We start from the raw sequence: 22017 nt of genomic DNA, 5'->3' as shown, positions 1-22017 counted from the left end.
ATCCGGAAGGAATGGTTTAAAGTAAAAAAAATGCCTTAATGATGGATTTGTTTACTATAACACACAGCTTTCTAACACCACCCATTCTAACACCATGTTAGAATGTTTTATTTGTGGCTGAACTATTCCTTTGTCAAAACCATCTTACAAATCTGTGTGCAATCTTAAATTATTTGGTTTATTTCTTCAGGACAATCCTGATGTTAAACTGAAACATTTATCCTAAAACCTAAAATCAGTGTATGTGGTTATAATTGTTTGACATTTCAATATATATCATTTATAGACTGATCATTGACCATGTTCACACGAGTCGTTTATTCATCTTCAGTAATGACTATATTTTTCCCCATGGTTATAACAGGGCTGTCAGTCAATTAAAATGTTTAAACTAATTACATGATGTGGCGATTCATTAATATAATTAGTTGCAAAATTAAATCGGGTTGTGAAAATATCTACAAGATTGAGTGTGCCATTATCGTGTAAAATGAGAAAAGAATCTAGTAGACGTTACAAAAAGTACCTTTAGAATGAAATATTTGATTTCATTTAGCATTAAAATGATTACACATAAATGTTTAGGATACAACTGTCCTAACGTAATACAACATACAGTATTGTTCAAAATAATAGCAGTACAATGTGACTAACCAGAATAATCAAGGTTTTTAGTATATTTTTTATTGCTACGTGGCAAACAAGTTACCAGTAGGTTCAGTAGATTGTCAGAAAACAAACAAGACCCAGCATTCATGATATGCACGCTCTTAAGGCTGTGCAATTGGGCAATTAGTTGAAAGGGGTGTGTTCAAAAAAAATAGCAGTGTCTACCTTTGAATGTACAAACTCAAAACTATTTTGTACAAACATTTTTTTTTTCTGGGATTTAGCAATCCTGTGAATCACTAAACTAATATTTAGTTGTATGACCACAGTTTTTTAAAACTGCTTGACATCTGTGTGGCATGGAGTCAACCAACTTGTGGCACCTCTCAGCTGTTATTCCACTCCATGATTCTTTAACATCATTCCACAATTCATTCACATTTCTTGGTTTTGCTTCAGAAACAGCATTTTTGATATCACCCCACAAGTTCTCAATTGGATTAAGGTCTGGAGATTGGGCTGGTCACTCCATAACATTAATTTTGTTGGTTTGGAACCAAGACTTTGCCCGTTTACTAGTGTGTTTTGGGTCATTGTCTTGTTGAAACAACCATTTCAAGGGCATGTCCTCTTCAGCATAGGGCAACATGACCTCTTCAAGTATTTTAACATATGCAAACTGATCCATGATCCCTGGTATGCGATAAATAGGCCCAACACCATAGTAGGAGAAACATGCCCATATCATGATGCTTGCACCTCCATGCTTCACTGTCTTCACTGTGTACTGTGGCTTGAATTCAGAGTTTGGGGGTCGTCTCACAAACTGCCTGTGGCCCTTGGACCCAAAAAGAACAATTTTACTCTCATCAGTCCACAAAATGTTCCTCCATTTCTCTTTAGGCCAGTTGATGTGTTCTTTGGCAAATTGTAACCTCTTCTGCACATGCCTTTTTTTTAACAGAGGGACTTTGCGGGGGATTCTTGAAAATAGATTAGCTTCACACAGACGTCTTCTAACTGTCACAATACTTACAGGTAACTCCAGACTGTCTTTGATCATCCTGGAGGTGATCATTGGCTGAGCCTTTGCCATTCTGGTTATTCTTCTATCCATTTTGATGGTTGTCTTCCGTTTTCTTCCACGTCTCTCTGGTTTTGCTCTCCATTTTAAGGCATTGGAGATCATTTTAGCTGAACAGCCTATCATTTTTTGCACCTCTTTATAGGTTTTCCCCTCTCTAATCAACTTTTTAATCAAAGTACGCTGTTCTTCTGAACAATGTCTTGAACGACCCATTTTCCTCAGCTTTCAAATGCATGTTCAACAAGTGTTGGCTTCATCCTTAAATAGGGGCCACCTGATTCACACCTGTTTCTTCACAAAATTGATGACCTCAGTGATTGAATGCCACACTGCTATTTTTTTGAACACACCCCTTTCAACTAATTCAACTAATTGCCCAATTGCACAGCCTTAAGAGCGTGCATATCATGAATGCTGGGTCTCATTTGTTTTCTGAGAATCTACTGAACCTACTGGTAACTTGTTTGCCACGTAGCAATAAAAAAATATACGAAAAACCTTGATTATTCTGGTTAGTCACATTGTACTGCTATTATTTTGAACAATACTGTACATGCAAGAAGATAATTTGAGAAACATCTCAGTATATTTTGTTTATTCAATGAAAGTCATTGTTAACTAAAACATCATACTATAAGAGTAGATATAAGCATCTCACACATTACTGAACAATAGACACAATTCACACAGCTCTGACACACTCATACATACATACATGGTTTTAAGATACTGAATGTTTCCCTTTAAGAAAGAGAGTTGTTGTTGATGAATGGTTCTGCTGCAGTTTAAATAAATGTGACCGCTGAGTTTCAGTTGCAGTCCAGAACTCTGTGTATCTTTGCTAGCACTCAAGCTACAGTACATTGGTGACCCTGCCATACAGTTTATCAGAGACTGAAAGAGCACTTTGTTTACTTTCCCTGTCCAGCCTCAGAGATTCATATCCATCAGAGATAATAGATCACATGCTAGAACTCCTTGGTAAGCAAAACGTCTCAGGTTACGTATGTAACCATGGTTCCCTGAGAGGGAACGAGACACTGCGTCCTCTGAAGGGACACTATGGGGAACACCTCGTCGTGACCCGTGTCTGAAGCATACTTTGAAAAAACGCCAACTCGTTGGCCGGTGACAGCGTCTGACGTCACTACCGGCGCGACTATAAATAAGCGACCGGAGAGCACGTCATTTATCTTCTTCGTGAAGCTTGCGTCCGAAGCATGGCAAGGGATCTAGAGGACGCAGTGTCTCGTTCCCTCTCAGGGAACCATGGTTACATACGTAACCTGAGACGTTCCCCCTCAAGGGAACTTCGAACTGCGTCCTCTGAAGGGACACTATGGGGAACAGTATACCCACGCCGCCATGCTGAGGGGAGCGCAGGCCAGACCATGGCGAACACTAAGTACCAACTCTACCATTCTTATGGGAGTTGCCCCTAGGACGTTTAGACAGCTGTCTGTGACACTATCCCTTACGGCCAAAGGCCTAAGCTACATACCCAATTTAATTGATCAGGGCCTCGACCCGGGGTAGAGCTTAAAGGCTTGGAATAGGAAGGATTCCTTTAAAGGGATACGGCTAAGAAACCAGTATTATACAAGGTCTTGCCTGTCACACAGGGGCTACCGCTTGCTCTTGCAAAAATTTTTCGAAGGAGCTGTCTCAACAGAACCCTGGTAGCAAACCCCTGCTAGATAGGTATTCAAGGATACCTGAATGGAGTGGCGCCCAAGATGAACGGGGCTTTACACCAACTCAAGAAAGGGCACGAAGCCACCGCGCGAAGCCCTTACCATAAAGGATTTTTAGAAAGAACGCAGAGCCTTAGCGTGCGAACTTACCACAGAGTGGATTTCAGAAAGTGTGCAAAGAGTACACGTGCACACTTACCATAGTATGGATTTTAAAATACTGTTCTAGGGAGGGGTTCTCGTGGCACTCTGAAGGGGGAAAGCAGAGAACACCGTCAAACGAGAGGAACTCTGAATTCAGAGTAGCGTAATAACACGTGACCCTTCTTTTTTGGAAAAAGGGGCCCGTGGTTAAAATTACTGCGAGAACCGCTCCAATATCCCTTGATGAGGGAAGCAATGCTTGAGTGTAAACAAATGCACTCCGGCTGAAAAGAGCCAAAGGAACCAAAGTCTAAACATCTCGAAAAAGGGAACGAAGCTGAGCGCGTAACCCTTACCATACAGGATTTTAGAAAAATGTGCAGAGACTTGCGTGCACATTTACCACTTTAAGAAGTACACAGAATGTAACGTGCGTACCTACAGGTTCCTAAGCATCGCAGAGGTGTTTATATAAGCGGTCAGGAGGCCCCTCAGGGTGACCTGGCCAACATTCATGAAATCTCCTGCAGTGCCGTGCCAGTTCTGATGATCAGCGAGGCTCCCACAGAAGCCCGTGATCTCGGCCGCCTAATACCAGAGCACGAGGCCGGAAGGACGGTGCTGACGGGTGTTATTAGATGCCATGACTGAGCACTGTAAAAGAGACTCACTTAGAAAGTTAGTAGACATATGACCACCAGCAATTCAACTCATAAGTATATACAGAAAAAGGGTTACATTTTTTTTTTTTTTTTACTCACCCATCCTCCTGTAGTGGAACCCTGCTCACAGGGCGCCTCCTTATAGTCCGGACCATCAGTAAGGTGGTTACTATGAATATAGAACCAACCAAAAACATCATAGGTCCAGTATATGAGACTGTTATGAGAGAAATTCTCCCCCACCTAACCTCGATCAGGTGGAGAGCTGGTGGTCGCAGGGGAATTCAGGCAAGGGAGGAAAAGAGCAGAAGTTAAACATAAAAAACAGTTACTGTTCGCTCTAGGTATCGCTCTGATTCGGACGAGAACGCTGCCTCGTCTGAATCACATCCCTCAGGTCCTGCTTACCTCCTCGCGACCCACGATTCCTCTTGCCCCTGCCCATAGGCGGGGGAGGAGCGCGAGCCGCGACACTAGCCTTCTGCGCCCGTCTTTGATCCTCAGAACGAGACGGGCCAGGACCCCTATGTTGTTCGGGCTCGGACCTGGACCTTCGTGGAATGAAGGTTTTAAAAGCAGCTGAGCGCGCCCTTGCCTCCCTGAACTTTTCAACCACCATCTCGACGGAGGTACCGAAAAGCTCAGAAGGCGAGACCGGAGCATCGAGAAGAAAGCCCCTTTCTTTCTTCCCGATGTCTGCCAGGTTCACCCACAGATGTCTCTCCGTTACTACCATGGCAGCCATAGACCTACCCATGGCGGAGGCGGCCTGCTTGGTAGCACGGAGAGAGAGGTCTGTGGTGCGGCGCAGCTCGGCCACCTGATCAGCTGAAAGGCCCTCGCCTTTATCCAGGTCCCTCAGCAGGTCAGCCTGGTAAGCCTGAAGCACCGCCATAGTGTGCAATGAAGCCACAGCCTGACCTGCTGCTGCGTATGCTTTGCCATTTAAACGGGATGTATCCTGGAGGGGCTTAGATGGCAAAGAGGGAGATTTAAGAGAGGATGTTTCCCCCACAGAGAGATAGCTAGCCAGCGTCTCTTCTACAGGGGGCATCTTCTCATAGCCATTTTCGCGCATGCCCTCGATGTTAGCATAACTCGTATGCTGAAACCGATGGATGCGAGAAGAAAATGGCCTCTTCCATTCTTTCTCGATTTCCGCATGTAAATCAGGCAAGAATGGAAGGCTCACCTGGGCTGGAGGGCTATGGTCAGATAAATAACGCTCATCAAGGCGACCTCGCGGCGTTATTTTGCTGGTACGTTTCCATGGCAAGTTTAACTTTGCTGTGGCACGATCCATAACCTCTAACAGCTCCTCATACGCAGGGCAGGAGGATTGAGAAGGCTCAGCCTCAGCTTCTTCGCCATCCTCAGACATCTCCTGCTCTTCCTGGGTAGAACCCAGCAGAGCACTAACTTCAGTATCAGAAAGGGTTAATGATAACACGTCTTCCTCCTGAAGTTCATTCTCGTCCGCCGCCGAAGAGCGAGAAAGAGAAAGTCCCTCTCTAAACTCTTCAACGAGGTCCACCTGTGATCCCCACGAGCTCATTCTCCTCCGTGCCTCAACAGCGGCGGGTCCTGAGCCGCGGGAGACAGATGGCTGTCCCTCTTTCCTCGAAAAGAGAGACAAACGAGAGCGGAGCTTTTTCATGGAAAAACGCTCACAGTGCACGCAAATCGCCCCCTCAAGGACATCGCGCGCGTGCTCTTCGCCCAAACAAAAAACGCAAAGACTGTGTGTGTCATCCGGTGTCAAATAACGCTGACACGGACGCACGCACTGCCTAAACACCTTGCTAGTGGAAGCCATGATAACAAAAGTAAAGATCGCTCTTACCGTGGTCGTTTCTCAAACGCACACTTCAAACAAAACAGTCAAATGAAGACGAAGAAGATAAATGACGTGCTCTCCGGTCGCTTATTTATAGTCGCGCCGGTAGTGACGTCAGACGCTGTCACCGGCCAACGAGTTGGCGTTTTTTCAAAGTATGCTTCAGACACGGGTCACGACGAGGTGTTCCCCATAGTGTCCCTTCAGAGGACGCAGTTCGAAGTTCCCTTGAGGGGGAAGCCATGCTTTCTGTTTAAAGGATTAGTTTACTTCCAGAATAAAAATGGCTGATAATTTCCTTACCCCAATGTCATCCAAGATGTTCATGTCTTTATTTCTTCAGTCGAAAAGAAATTAAGGTTTTTTTAGAAAAACATTCCCAGATTTTCTCCATATAAAGGACTTCAGTTGTGGCCAACAAGCTGAAGGTCCAAATTGCAGATTCAATGCAGCTTAAAATGGCTCTACACGATCCTACATTTATCCTACAACCTTACATTTACAACTGCATGATTTCTAGGTAAAAATATGGGCCATTTTGTTCTAACCAAAGAGCAGAAGGACTCATTGAAACGGGCAAATTCATTCTCTGCCAGCAGGAAAAGACATTTCCCTGGTAACCACAGTAAGCAAAGCAGCGCAGCACCTGACTTTGAAACTTGCAGCACTCATATTTAATCAGTTAAACCATAGCCTTTTGAAGTGAAAGCTATATCTCAATTTACATGTATATATATATATTTTTTTTTTACAGGAGCACTACACGAGTCTTCTCCCATGTACTTTTCAGTTTTACATTTCAGCATTTAGAAGAAGCTTTATTTGAGATGTTGTGATGTTGACGAATGTGTATCTCTGAAGCTGCAAGAGTTTTAGGAGCAACAAGAGGCTCAGTTCGCATTACAGGACATCACCACGGGCGACATGAAATATTATAAAGACGTCACAGCCTCATTTAATTTTTTGGTAAACTAAACCCTTTAAGTAGTATTTTTTAAAGGTTTAAAAAGTGTGCTTGTTTTTCACAGGAAAACTTAAAGTATGTTATTTCTTTGCCACAAGTGGCACTAAATGTAATTGCAAAAATAATGACTGTTTCAAACAGGTTTCCAGAACACTGTCTGCCAAATGTACAGCCCCACCCAAGCTCATACTATTGGTCGTTTCAGTTTTGACGGTCACATCTTAGTTAGGAGACCAATTTTCATTACTAACTAACTGACAGTACTAACTACTAACTAACTATTAAGTACGACTTTTACTAGGGCTGGGCGATATGTCTAACAATATGATCATGTGCACCTAGTCAGTAAATCTGGTAACGTGATTACTACTAAATCGCCAACACCTGCTTTCAAATGGAGCGGCATTTAATAGACAGAGCCATAGATCACTGACAAGCTACGCAATATCGTGATCTACGGCTCTGTCTATTAAATGACGATTTCACATAATTTAACTGTATTCCTCAGTAAATGCAAATTTATGAATTACACAGATGGGAAGCATGGCTTAATAAAAATAGCGGCATAACTGGTCTAATTGTGCCTTCACATGCTCATAATACCATTATGAGCTCTACAAATTCAAGCACATTAGACTTAGATGTTAGACACATTAGACTTCACATTGCTTTCATATGCAATTTTTAATTACCACATTCCTATTTATGATCATTCTGGTAGAACGTGAAGGCAGCATTGGTGAAAACAGGCAGATAAAATAGTAGCTTTAGCAACATTAGCCTTACAGAGAGCCAAGAAGCTCTCAACCTCTCCCTCAGTCAGAGCATCATCCCCACCTGCTTCAAGACCACAGATATTTTCCCCCTTCCCAAGAAAAGCCCCCAACCTGCTTGAACTACTTCAGGCCAGTAGCACTCACTTCGTTCATTATGAAGTCTTTTGAGAGAATGGTGCTAACTCACATTCAGAGGAGTATGATGAACATATTGGATCCACTGCAGTACGCATATCGGCTTAACACCCAAAGATGGATTGTACTTGGACTACACACCACACTTTTGACTGGATCCTAGACTTTGTGACTGGCAGACCACAGTATGTTAGGATTGGAAATAGGACCTCAGACACTGTCATAACAAACTTTGGCACCCCACAAGGCTGTGTTCTCAGTCCCATCCTCTACACACTGTTCACACATGACTGTGTAGCCTCCCACAAGAACAATATCATACTGAAGTTCTCTGATGACACCGTAGTGATAGGACGGATCACTGGCGGGGATCAAGTGGCCTACAGGATGGAGATGGCCAGTCTTGTGCCTTGGTGTGAGGACAACAGTCTTACCCTCAACACAGATAAGACAAAGGAGATGATATTGGACTTGAAGAAAAAGAGAACTCCACCAGCCACTGTTTGTCCGAGAGCTCTAAGTGGAAAAGGTGAGCAGCTTTAAATACAATGGGGTCCAATACTGTATGCATACAGTGAGAAACTGCAAGAGAGTGGTGAAGATTGCTGAGAAGATCATCAGGACTCAACTGACCTTTCTGCAGGCCATTTACCACAGGCAGAGTCCACATAAGAGCTGCATCCATCATTAAAGACCCCGCCCAGCCCCAACACAGGTGCGATGTCTCTCGGTTGCAAACAGATCATCACCTCGGTGTGAAGCCGCCATTCCCCTGGCCTAGGCCCCTGCCTCGACAGGGTGTCTGCTCCCATATTAAGGAATGGCCAGGAATGTGGACTGCCCTCAGTGAGAGGAGTTCGCCCCGGGACCACAGAAGGATCTGGTAAGCTAGTGTGTATAAACGGCGTGAGCGCAGAGCTCCTTGGTAAGAGACCACTGCTGTGTTGTCAGCAACACATGCTGATCTCTTAGGTCTGGGAGAAAGTAATGTAGTGCTCAAAGCATGGCCTTGGGCAGATAATATGCCATGTCAGATGGCGGCCACTCCACAGACCACGGGCAAGATGGGCAATCATGTCCATCACTAGCATTACGCGCCGACAAGGAGCTCCCTGAACCCTGAGACAAAAACAAAGGTTTTCTCCACATGTCCAAGGCACAGCCGCGTGACCTGTAGCATGCGAAGTGGGGAGAGAAAGCTGTACTGGAGAAAGCTCACTTTTCTTGCCGTTAAACCTTAACCCCAGCTCTTTCATGTGAGCGAGAACGACACCTCAATGCCGAACTGTCATCTGCTCTGATTGAGCAAATATCAACTGAACGGCAATCTGGTTAAGTGATGAAAGTGTGGGGTGAGAGTGCAAGGCCAGAGGAAGAACCGTATTGGTAGGCTTTTGCCCTAAAAGCAAACCTGAGGAACTTCTGATGAGGAAGGATGGAGATAAGTGCATCTTTTTGATCGATCGTGACACACCAGTCCTTTAAACTTGGTCTTTGCAAGCATGCTGAACTTCAGTCACATGACTAAGCGGGGCCTCATCCGCCTCGGAACAGTGAAGTACCGGCTGTAAGACCCGGACTCTGCAACGAGAGGAGGACCACCTCAATGGTCTCCGTCCTCAGTGAGTATCTACTTCTGTTCCATTACCAGAGCCTGATCAGGGATTCTGTGGCCTCTCACTACAGTGTGCAGGACCCACTGAGACACATTTGGCAGTAGTTTTGATGCTGCCAAATAATCTACGGAAATCTAAGGAAATTCAGCCATTAGCTCGGTGCCATGTAGTGGCGCACCGGCAGGAGATGGCTGAACTAGTTGCTCTGGAAACCTCCCAGGAGGATGCGAGCTTCTCAGCACCGCTACATCTCTGGGAGGTAACTGAGAGAAGCGCTCGCCGGTGACCGCTGCACCCTGGAACACCAGCAGGGTTGGCAGATCGATCTCCTGAGGGCACTGAGGAGGGATGGTTACCGTGTAATGCAGTCTACACCATTCTTCCCCAGAGGGGCCTGCCCTCCGTGGTCCTGAGCCACAGCATCAAGACTCTCATAGCTGAAGTTTCCTAAAAAACAACGGTGCTCAGACCCACATTGTCTGCTACGTAGACTAGAGCCTGCTCGGGGAAGGACCCCAGGAAGCACACTTGGCAGGGGCTCCCACACCACCATGTGACCTCCTAAGGGAACCTCCTAAAGTGTACACTGCTCTACCCCAGAGAGAGCTGGCCCTCAAACAGCCCTAGGCCTTAGGTGTTAGGACGTTATGGCAAAGGCTATCCAGCAAAAATGACAGTCCGCAGAACTGCTTTCCAATAGAAGTCTTCAGCCTGGGAGCGCCACTCTGGCTCTAGCGTTTGCAGAGTACAAAAAGTGACACCCCCAGCGCGAGGGGCTGGAACATGGTAGGGTTGGGGCTGCTCTGCCCAGCAGCCCCTGACCGCCTCAACCTCCTCAAAGGAAGAGAGGAAGAGAGGTAAACACAAGTTCTCACACGAGAAATTACATCCCAAGAGCCCCTGTACATCTAACTTCTCATAGTTGCAAGATCGCATGCACTAAATAATAATAATTAAAAAAAAAGAAATGACACAACAAATTTTAAGATAACCCAACACATTGACCCAATATGGGACCCACGGTTGGGTTAAAAAAAACACCCAACGTTTTTTACTGTGCATGTTTGAATGCATATTAGTCATTTTAACTGAACATTTTTTAACTTGAGAAGTGGTTGTTTTTTCTGTCATTCAATGTTTGTGACAAAAAATTTGAGGGGAAAAACTAACAAAAATACTGATTGGATAATAATGATATGAATTCTAACATAAAACTATACTAAGGATTACCAAGGATTAATGAGCTGCTGGATTCATGAATATTAATCAGGCTTTGTGTGTTTGCTTGAACCGATTTGCTGAAATCAAAACAGGGACGATAATGGGTGAGCACCAACCAATGGGATTGCTGTTTGCACATTAACTTCACCCACTACCGGAAAACCCGGCTGCTCTTAAAAGCTGAAGACTTCCATAGGAACGCTGTTATTTTGACAGGAAAATAGAACAAATAATATTGTTTATATGTAGCACGTCAATTCTCTCTAGTCATTTTCTCTGCTGAACTGAAAAAAAAGGGTCAGCGTGTTACAGATGTAGAATCTGTCTCTGCAGTCATCTCAACCATGGAATTCCAGCAGCAGGAAATAGAAAAAAATGGTTTACCTGGGGAACTTTTTCTCTGGTACTAATACAAATTGTATTAGTAATGTGTTATATTACTGCGTTACAGGAAAAAAGTTATACTACCTTTAATGTAATTACTTTTGTAGCGTGATTCTCCCAACACTGATCTGTGAGCCCATATAATGCTCTCTGGCCATTCTCCTGTGGCTATGGGTTTTCAAACCCTGATCCTATAAAAGCATGAAAGACTGAAATAGATCCCTTTTCTCTCTAAAGATGGATTTGTGTAAGTGTTCTATGATTCCATGCTTCATTAAAGCTGATGTTGCTGCTGTTCTGCTCAAATATGAAGGCTTTGGTCCTTCATTGCTTGTTAAGTGTGCGCTGGAGTGGATCGGTATTGAGCAGGGGTCAACATGTCTGCTTTGGAACCCGGACTGGAGTCATGAAACACTCAGGCCTGAAATACTGAGGATTATGATTACTATTTTTGAATTCAGCAAATGAGCCTGTCTTTAATTAAGATTAATTATTCATTGGCACATGAGAGGAGATCTGTGCCAAAACTGTCCCTGTTTGTATATTATATATCAGAGGACTGTTTAAATCCGTTCACAGTCAAACGCACATTTTTCACATACTGAACCTGCTGAAAGCAGAACTGCAGCTCTAGAGTTGGCAGCCCAGCCTCCCCAGTGGCTCTTTGCTATTAGTAGAAAGTTATTCCTATGTCTGTATTGACACAGAAGAAGCTGTGCACATCACAGAATTAAGCAGATAATTTCTCTCTCTGTTCCAAAACCTATGAATTCCCTTACATTGTATTGCTTACTGAGGTAGCTACTAAAGCATCTTAATTGAAAACATAACACTGTAGCTGCGACTGAAATTGGATAATGCCAGTAGGTAATATATTTGATTTGACACTTACTTTGTGACTGTTGAAAAATAATGTTCTAGTAGAAATATCACTTGTAGGAACTATATTAAGTATTATAAAAAATTATAAAAATCCAAAAATGAAAAAAAAAGTATGTAAATACAACATCAAAACATTTTTTTTTTCTTTTCCCAGGTGTATTTTTCTTGCTTCCTGAGAGTTTTGATATTTCCATCCTCTTTTCATTCACAGTGTTTGCCTATCCCAGGTCATGGATTTGTGCTGGACAAGTATAAATGTCACTGCAAAAGAGGCTTTTATCATCCAAGCAGAGTTGCAGTCAGTGGCTTTAAAAGTAAGTTGAATGTTAAAATGTTATTGATCAATGTTTGTGCATTTTTTTTAACACAACTTGCGATTTCAGGCAATCTTCAATACATTTTATATAGCAGTTTATTATTTATTATTTATTAAAAACTGCATACTATAGGGCCATTTCTAACTATTGGCAGATAAGGCAGTTGACCTCTGCATTATCAAGTGTCACAGTGTGTCTGGTCTGTGTATCCCTGGGTGTCCACTAGAGGTCTCACTTCCCCTTATCGTCACTGTTCATTGTTTTCAGCTGTTTCCACTTTCATCATTTGCACCTGTCTATAAATACCTGGTTTGTTTCTGTCTTTGTTACGGAGTCCTTGTTTGATGTCAGTGTGTTACATGTCCGTCACCCTTGCCTTGCCTTGCCCTGCCCTGCCCTGCCCTGCCCTGCCCTGCCCTGCCCTGCCCTGCCCTGCCCTGCCTGCCCTGCCCTGCCCTGCCCTGCCCTGCCCTGCCCTGCCCTGCCCTGTGTTCGTGTCCTGTTTATGTTCTGTTTTGGATTTACTGGTTTTGACCCTGCTTTGCTTGATTACCCGTTTGGATTACCCTTATTAAAGATACATACCTGCACATGGTTCTCTCGCTTCGTTCCTGCGTTGTCACGCCGAACGTGACAATCAAGGGCCTCCATAACTGCACCACAGTATAACATTGGTAATGGCATTTGTTTCATGTTTACATTAGGCACTCCCCACCAGGTACAATATTCTGAGTGCTTGCATCTTGTTTTTAAGCCCATACATAATAATGTGTTTAAATGCATTTATAATGTAATGTACTCAAATTTATATATTTTTAAAAACCATCTTAACATTGCTGGTAGGTTATCATTGCATAAATTAATGCATTCTCTATTTTTTTTATTCAAATGAGAAGAGTTCTAAAGTAATGCGGTGTCTTCACTGAATCTCACACACACGTTTAGTCACCAGCTACCATGGATATTTCCATCCTCCATCCACACACACAACATATGTGTGTGTGTGTGTGTGTGTGTGTGTGTGTGTGTCAACATTTTAGAACAGTAAAAATTTTTGAATGGGGTCATTTTCATTAATTCAGTTATAATTTTGTTAGTTATAAATATCTTATTCAAGATAGTACTAAATTGAATTTAACATGCCTAAATTATGAACATTCCACAAGGGGTATATAAACTTATGTGCACAACTGTATATAGGTATACATACAGGTATATATAACCCTTGAACTTGCAACATATTGTAGCATAGGAAACATTATACACTTCACCTTTAAAATCCCATTGTTGGTGTCGCTTCCTGTATATTTTTCTATATTAACTTGCAGCATGGGTAATCACCGAGTGCCATCAGTCAGCTAATGTAAAAAAGACACCTACAGTATTTTTACAATTATTTCTTGGTGATAGCCCAAATCACTGTTTAAGAGAAAGTAAAACTAATGAATACCATGAAATTGTCATAGATTCGAGATGTGCAATTGAGGCTGAGACAACTGGTGCATCCATACTAACTGCCCAGATGGTGTGTATACACCCATCCACCCTGCCTAGCACATGAAATGGTGTGAGTTGCCTACTGATGAGTCCACCAGTGACTGGAAGGAGTGGTGGGCTGGACCACTTTAAATGTCACGTCTGGGCTGCTAATTCCACAATTATTTGCATTTTTTTGTTGGTGTGATTATTATATATGCTGATTTATGCAAGTGGTAAGATACAGCAACTGAAAAATGTAATGCAGAGTTGTTTAAATGAACATCATGCAATTTTATTTGATTTGTTTTCCAGGGAAAGTAAGTGGGAAGGGCACAGAGGGTTTGCCACATCACAGGAATGTTCCAGAAAGTTCCAGCCACTGTCTGCCCTGCCAAGAAGGCTGTGATTTTTGCAAGGACGATGTGCCTTGTGTGGACCGGGGTGACAGCACCCTGCGTATGGTGGTGCTCTCCTTCCAGGGCTTGTGCATGCTGGTGGATTTCATCAGTATGGTGCTGCTCTACCATTTCCGCAGGAACAAGGTGAGCATGTGCTGCTGGAGGGACCTAATTAAGATAGCAACTGTTCCCATGGAGCATATCCTGTTCTTACTGACACCGGGATGTTTCCATGCTGAATTACATTACAATTAGTCACTAGTACTTCAAGTGTACAGTGATCTATGTGTTAGGTGACATTTAATTCCTTGTTAAATTAGAAACAAAATGGCTGTGAGATACAATATATTTTTAAGAAGTTGCAAGTGTGATCTAAGTTATGCTTTGTTATACATGTCTGTTGCTACATTTCTACAAAATGATTTTACTTAGCTTTTTGCACATTTCACGAAACATTCAAAGTGAAAGAATTGGCACTAAAAGTGCTGTAAATTTATCCAGAACAGATGACTGTGATTTGTTGGTTGTTGTCCGTATTGTGGCAGTTCGAAAGTAAAATGTTCAGTAACTGATACTAAAAGCTTAATTGCTTTAAATATAATGTTCCACCTACACTCAGTTCCACCTACGTTTATTTCAGATGTAAACTGCAGTGAAAATGTATGTATAGGTACATTTTTGGAGTTTTGCAAAAAATTAAGTTAAAGGCACATATTTCCAATGAGCCTTGGTTTCGTCACTTTATGACATCTTCGTTTTCATCGGTCAACTCTGCTCAGTTGAATGACTAATTAATTTCAACATAATTGCAGAAGTACAATGGTATACTAATCACTGCAGGTTGTGACTTTGCACTTTGGTTTTACTTCAGAATTTAAGGCAGCATGCCAAGGAATGTTATACTTTAAATTATGAATATGAGTTAAGGAGATTTAAGCCAGAGACAGGTTGAGACACAAGCAAGGTTGATATACCTGTAGGACAGAGAGAATGGAGTTTCTAGGAAACTAAATGAATGGATTGCAACATTAGAGGGAAAGAGACAAAATTTTCAGAGGAAAATCAGAGGAAGGAAAAAGAGGTGTTATTTGTTGCAAACTATTACGTTAGGAAAGAAAAGGGAGAGATCATTAAAGCCATTCTTTACAGAGGGAACTTATTTTTTTCTACAGTGTCACATTGTTTTCCATGACATCCTACTTAATGGATTATGTACATTCAGACAATCTTTATCACAAAATAAATGAATTATTTCAGTTAAAAGGTCACCCCCCCCCCAAAAAAAAAAAAAAATTCCAATATTGTAAGGCTTTTATTGATCTTTGGAACACAGACATGTGTAATATTTTCTCTCATAATTTTTGTCCAGTCATTGAAAGTCTATGGAATAAAATTTATTCAAGGTACATTTTCAAAAAGTTAATAAAGTCATTTTTTAATTAATCTATATGAATTAAGGTTTAGTCTTGTAGTGTGAAGATACACAATCTGATGAACAGATTTAATTTAGACTTTCATTCATATTTAAAACTGATAAGCACACATACATAGAGCACATTAAATATGGTCAGTGGCAGTTCAGATGGACTTGCTTGACACACAAGAACGAACCTGAATTATCCTTTAGGATAATTCATTTTTACTCTTTAGGATGTTGTTAGGGTTATGTTTAGTTCTTGTTCTGTTTTCTCTGCGTTTTCAATTCACCTGTTTCCCCGTGACCTATTTTTACCACTAATTATCATTTAATTCACCTGTTTTTGATTAATTAACTCATTAGTTCTTTTGTTTGCTCCCCTTCAAATACACCCAGTTCTCCCCTTAGCCTTTGTTATCCATCCATCTCTCCTTGGTCTCCTAAATCTCCTTCGCCTCTGCTGGTCCCGTCTAGCCCTCCTGAGTCTCCTTCATCTCTGCTGGTCCCGTCTAGCCCTCCTTTGTCTCCTGATCACCTAGCGTTAGCCAGCCCCGCTGCTCCAGAGCACCCTGGAGTTCCAGCTCCTCCAGAGCACCATCAAGTGCCTGCTTTTTTTCATTTAGAAAGTTTTTTTTTTTTTTTTTGGTGGAGTCTGTGGATTAGTGTACATTTTAAGAATGTGAACAGCTACTTACTGTACTTACAAAATTTCTTTTAGAAGCGTATGCCACACATGCTACTGTTTCAGTTTGAGCAGACATGCAGTCTGTTGTCTGAGTAATAGTAGACTGGATACACACTTATTGTGAGGAAGGTTCATTAATCCCTGCGGTGAGGCGCCGTTTAGGCTGTCGATATGTAGAGCACTCAGTTTTGATAGTGCCAGCATTTTAATTTACTCTGGAAGCATGCTTCATCTGGGCGCTGTCTGAAAGCGATCCATAAATCCTGGGGAAGTCTAAATGAAAGCAATAGAGTTAGGATTAGAAATTTTGTTCAGTTTCAGCTCACGCTGTCAAGTGCTTGCCATTGGCCGTTTGATTTCAGAAAGCATTTGAGAGCCTATTGCCTCTTAATGTGATTCTCATTTCCTCCACTTTAAAGAAGACATACCTGAGCCAGCTGGCCAAATGAAAAATACATGACGCAGTGCCACAGAAAAAATAAAAATCCTTTTCTGTAACTGTCACACCTGGACTCATTTAGTGTGTTTTTGCCCGTGACCCAGTTTGTGTCTTCGGTGTTGAGTTTGATTAGTTCCCAGGTGTGTCTATTATCTTCCTCATGTGTTCCATGTCCCTGTTAATTTAGTTATTCCATCCACCTGTGTTTCCCCATTATCCTCTGTACATAAGCCTTTACCTTTCAGTTCTGTTTGGTCGGGTCTCCTCACTTGTGACTAACTCACTCACTTACGTGTGTCTATCGCTGTGCTCCATGAGTTGTATATATTAAAAGCCTTATTTCGTTTATCCTCGGCTCCGTGTTTCTTCCGGCAGCGTAAACCGTGAAAGAAGACCCGACCCAAAGAAGAGAGTATAAAACCGCGTGTTTTTCCCTCCGTTTTGCTTTTGTTTTTTCACAGTCTTTTCGTAGTCTCTATGGATCCCCTCTATCGCCCCGAATTCCTCATCCTCCTGCTGAAGCAGGAAGGACGTTCTCTCGAGGACCATACCAGACAGTTTCTTCTATTAGCTAATGCCACCAGCTACCCGGACGACGCGCTCTGCACCTTATACAACACCAGCCTGAACTCCAAGTGCAGAGTGTTGTCGCCCGAAGATGGTCCTCGGGAGGATTTCGCCGCATTCGTGGAGTGGACTCTGGCGAGAAATGGCTCACCTTTCACCGTCTGCCCCATTGAGGATCTCGCCAGTCCCACTCCCGACCCAGAGACCAGCCAGCCACCATCTCGCTACACGGAGCCAGAGCCCACCGCAGCCGCAGAGCCCGAGCCATTCACCGACAGGGAGCCGGAACTCGAGAGCGCGACTGACCAGGTGTGTGAGCCGGCAACACCGTGCATCGTGGGAGTCCTCGTGAAGATCGAGGGCGTGGAGGAAAGCCCTGCCCACACTCCTGCGACTGAGGGTGAGCTGTATACAGTCTCTGAAGGTCATATGGAGCAAGTTCTGAATCTGATGGACTGGTCTATGGAGGTAATCCCTAAGTTTCCTGTTTCTCCGCTGGTTCCGCCCAGCCCTGAGTTTTCTGTGTCTCCGCTGGTTCCGCCCAGCACTGAGTTTCCTGTTTCTCCGCTGGTTCCGCCCAGCTCTGAATCTTCTGTGTCTCCGCTGGTTCCGCCCAGCTCTGAATCTTCTGTGTCTCCGCTGGTTCCGCCCAGCCCTGAATCTTCTGTGTCTCCGCTGGTTCCGCCCAGCCCTGAATCTTATGTCTCTCCGCTGGTTCCGCCCAGCCCTGAATCTTCTGTCTCTCCGCTGGTTCTGCCCAGCCCTGAATCTTCGGTGTCTCCGCTGGTTCCGCCCAGCCCTGAATCTTCTGTGTGTCCGCTGGTTCCGCCCAGCTCTGAATCTTCTGTATCTCCTGTGTTCCCTCCCGGCCTCCCTCTCCCACCTCCTCCAGGACCTGCTGGTCCCTCTGCTCCACTTTCGCTGGTTCCGTCCAGTCCTGATCCTCCTGTCCTTCCTCCCATCCTTCTCCTCTCTCCTCCTCCTAGACCAGCCAGTTCCTCGTCATCCCTGCTGGTGCCAGTCAGTCCTGCAGCTCACCCTCAGTCCGCGCCATCGGGGCGCGGTGGTTCGCCGCTGGACTGCCAGTCTCCAGCTCCGCCTTGGCGTGTTAAGGCCCTGTCTCCGCCTCCAGCCTCCGAGCCCTGGACTCCTCCTCGGTCCTTCGACCCAGCGGCTCCGCCTAGGCTCTTAGCTCCCTCGTCTCCACCGTGGCCTGTCATCCCACCTGCTCCACCGGGCTCCCTCGTCCCTCCGGCTCCACCTTGGTCAGTCGTCGACCATCCGCCGCCTCGGGACTCCACTCCTCCGGTTCCACCTCGTCTTTCCATCCCTCCGGCTCTGTCAGGCTCCTCCTTCCCTCCGGTTCCACCTCCATCCTCGGTCGCTCCGGCTCCACAGCGGTCTGCCAGGACCCCGCCTCCGCCTTGGTCGCCTGAGCCTTCTGCTCCACCTAGGCCCTCCGGAACCTCGACGTCCCCCTGGCTCTGCGGCTGTGCTGCTCCATCTTGGGCTCTTCACCCACCGGTGCAGTCTCCGCCTGTCGGCCCCCAGGTGTCGTCGACCCCTCCTTCACCATGGCTCCTCCCGCCATCGACTCCACCTTGGATCTCCGTCCTGGCTGGTCTCTGGTGGACCATCTGGCTCCTCCTGCTCCTGTCTCCTCCCTGGCTCCTTCCTCCGTGGTCCCTGTCTGCTGGCCCCCTCCTGGGAGTCTGTCCTCCACCGGAACCTCCTCCCAAGTTCCCACCCACGCCTCCCTCGTTGTTTCTACGGTGTGAGGACGCACCTGCCGGGAGGGGGGAGTACTGTCACACCTGGACTCATTTAGTGTGTTTTTGCCCGTGACCCAGTTTGTGTCTTCGGTGTTGAGTTTGATTAGTTCCCAGGTGTGTCTATTATCTTCCTCATGTGTTCCATGTCCCTGTTAATTTAGTTATTCCATCCACCTGTGTTTCTCCATTATCCTCTGTACATAAGCCTTTACCTTTCAGTTCTGTTTGGTCGGGTCTCCTCACTTGTGACTAACTCACTCACTTACGTGTGTCTATCGCTGTGCTCCATGAGTTGTATATATTAAAAGCCTTATTTCGTTTATCCTCGGCTCCGTGTTTCTTCCGGCAGCGTAAAACATGACAGTAACTACACAGTAAGTATCTTTGCAATGACACGTAAACTAACTATCATTCATTTGCAACTACATGTTAACCAGCTCTTATTAGATTTATAGATTAGGGTTAGTAGAATAAGTTAACATACTTGCAAAGTTACTTATATTCAGTAGAATGACTCTAGGGGACCAACATAGAAGATTAAGTAGACAGTCTACAAATACTCTAATGACTGGTAGTTGACATGTAGTTATGAAGTTAAAATTATCAAAAAATGGATTATCAAAATAAAATGTAAAGCTGTGAAGGTTAGTCTGAACCAGAGCAGATTTATTCCAGGGCAAGGCATCAGTGTGAAGAGAACAAAGATGAATCAACGTCTGTGAACACATCAGAATAGTCCAATGAGAATGCATTTGTGTGCAAAGAGATATGCACTAGTCACATTTGGATGGTTTTCCACTGACCCATTTCTAGCAAAAATAATAGTTTAAAGACAGAGGTTTTCCAATGTGATGTTGTTTTTTATGTGTTTCAGAGTATCAGAGCGTCAGGACTCATTTTGCTAGAGGCCATCTTATTTGGAGCGATCCTCCTGTACTTTCCGGTAAGATTTAATGACTGCACCCATTTTTATTATGTACTTTATTACTTTAGGCATGTTAAAATTAATGCCACTTTGGTGACTAATATTCTTAGACTTGTGCTGCAATGTAATGTAGCCATTAGAAGGAGAATGTCTTTTTAATGGCACTAATTTAAGCATTAAAGAAATGTTCTGGGATAAATATGAGTTGAGCTCTATGGACCCCTGTCATGATCATGAAAGGCTGTTAAATCTGGTAATTTATGCATAAGTGTAAGAATAAAAATAGACTTTTTACATGAGAAGTCTGTCCACAGGAAGTACATAATTACTGCATACACTGAGCTCAGAAAAATGTTAAAATACAGTAAAATTCACATATACAAAGGCATTGACATTTAGAACAATTCTCATTGAACATGACGCAGAATATGCTCTGAAGAAATATAGGGTAAAATAATGGCAGAGATAATTCACTGATGGACAGTCTCCATGTCCATGTGTCGATGAGATATTGATTTGGAAATGTTGTTGTGTGCTTTATTCAGCAGAGCCTTTTGGCTTACAGTAATTGCAGTTTTTCTGACATTAACATGAAACTGTGGGCTTGTATTAACATGGAAGTGTAAATATTATTAAAGTGAACTGATTTAGAGGTTTATAATTAAAGCAATAAGCACATAAAATGTCCTGGAGTACAATAATCTTTGAAATGATGGTGGAATGATGATGGAAGACCAGCCATTTACTCGTCCTTTATGTGACAAATTATTTTCTCACAGACACATGTTGCCATACGTTGGAATCTGTTGTGTACATGGGTGCCATGTATAAGACCAGACTATTTTTTTTTTTTTTTTTGTCATCTGACGTAGGCAACTGTGTAATTGGTGTAATTTACAAATGGTGTAATTTACATTTGTTATAATGTTAATTTTATATAGTTGAAATGGTATTATTTAAAAAATATATATATTTGAATAAAATGTAATTTTATATTTTACGGTTTTATTTTAATTGTATTTAAAGTAGTGGTGGGCATAGATTATTATTATTTATTTTTTAATCTAGATTAATCTCAGGAGTGGGGTGGGGCTGAGAGCCGTAGGAACAGGAGCGAGGCTGGTGGAGTGATTGTAAATGACAATCAAACTGGGTTTTAGTTGTGTTTTTTTTTTTTTTTTTTTTTTTCGCGTCAGTCGTCAGCGATGGGCTGATGCGCTGTTTTGTGTTTATTTTGATTATTAAAGTTTTATTTGATTGTCCGCCGGTTCCCGCCTCCTCCTTCCTGATGATTATGAAGTTTGTACATCGTTACAATTATATTTTAAATTTTTTATCTCAGTTAATGTTTATTTTATGATAACCAGTGTTAGGAACGTTACTTTAAAAAAGTAATTAGTTATAGTTAATCACTACTTGTTCCATAAAGTAACTGAGTTAGTAACTGAATTACTCTATAATAAAAGTAACTCGTTACCAGGGAAAGTAACTATTTGCGTTACTGTAAAAAATAAATAAATAAATAATAATAATAATTTGCTACATGTCAGAGAATGTGTACTTTTTTTTTCAGTTTTCACAAGTCAGTTGAAATGAGTAGAACAGACATTAGAACAGACATTGCACGTCAACAGACAGCAAGAGTTTTATCCTGCACTTCAAGTATTATCTTTGTAAGAAAAGTGATTTTGGCCACTAGCTTTGTAGATGCGTGTCACACATTACATGTACACATTATATGCACGTTCTTGCCTTTGACCACAAGGAATTTGAAGTAGTGCTTATATCTTCACCATAAAAAAAGCCAACTTTTCATCGGATTGCTCCTGACTCGCCATCTCTGCTGCGAATCTCTGTGTAGATGTTGCCTGTGTGTGTGTGTGGCGCCGCTGGCGCGTGTGCCGGCATGTGTGTAAAAACACTGGCTCTGATTGGCTACCATGAAACACATGACTCTGCCTTAACCAATCACAACCGCTTATCTCGTCATTAACCCACCTGCTCACT

At 43.2% G+C, this 22017-nt stretch overlaps 1 protein-coding gene across 2 annotated transcripts in view; it reads left to right on the top strand.

The window, feature by feature from the left end:
* Positions 1–22017, top strand: part of LOC113065998 (probable G-protein coupled receptor 158) — a 99978-nt gene that overhangs the window by 38147 nt on the left and 39814 nt on the right. For both annotated transcript variants that reach the window (XM_026237546.1, XM_026237547.1), the window contains exons 3-5: positions 12223–12325; positions 14120–14349; positions 19960–20028. In XM_026237546.1, the coding sequence (XP_026093331.1) occupies positions 12223–12325; positions 14120–14349; positions 19960–20028 (402 nt within the window). The remainder of the gene's footprint in view (positions 1–12222; positions 12326–14119; positions 14350–19959; positions 20029–22017) is intronic.

The sequence above is a fragment of the Carassius auratus genome, chromosome 49, assembly GCF_003368295.1.
Source record: "Carassius auratus strain Wakin chromosome 49, ASM336829v1, whole genome shotgun sequence".
NCBI lineage: Eukaryota > Metazoa > Chordata > Actinopteri > Cypriniformes > Cyprinidae > Carassius > Carassius auratus.
Note: the sequence above shows the minus strand (reverse complement) of the source record. Positions and strands in the feature narration are given on the sequence as shown.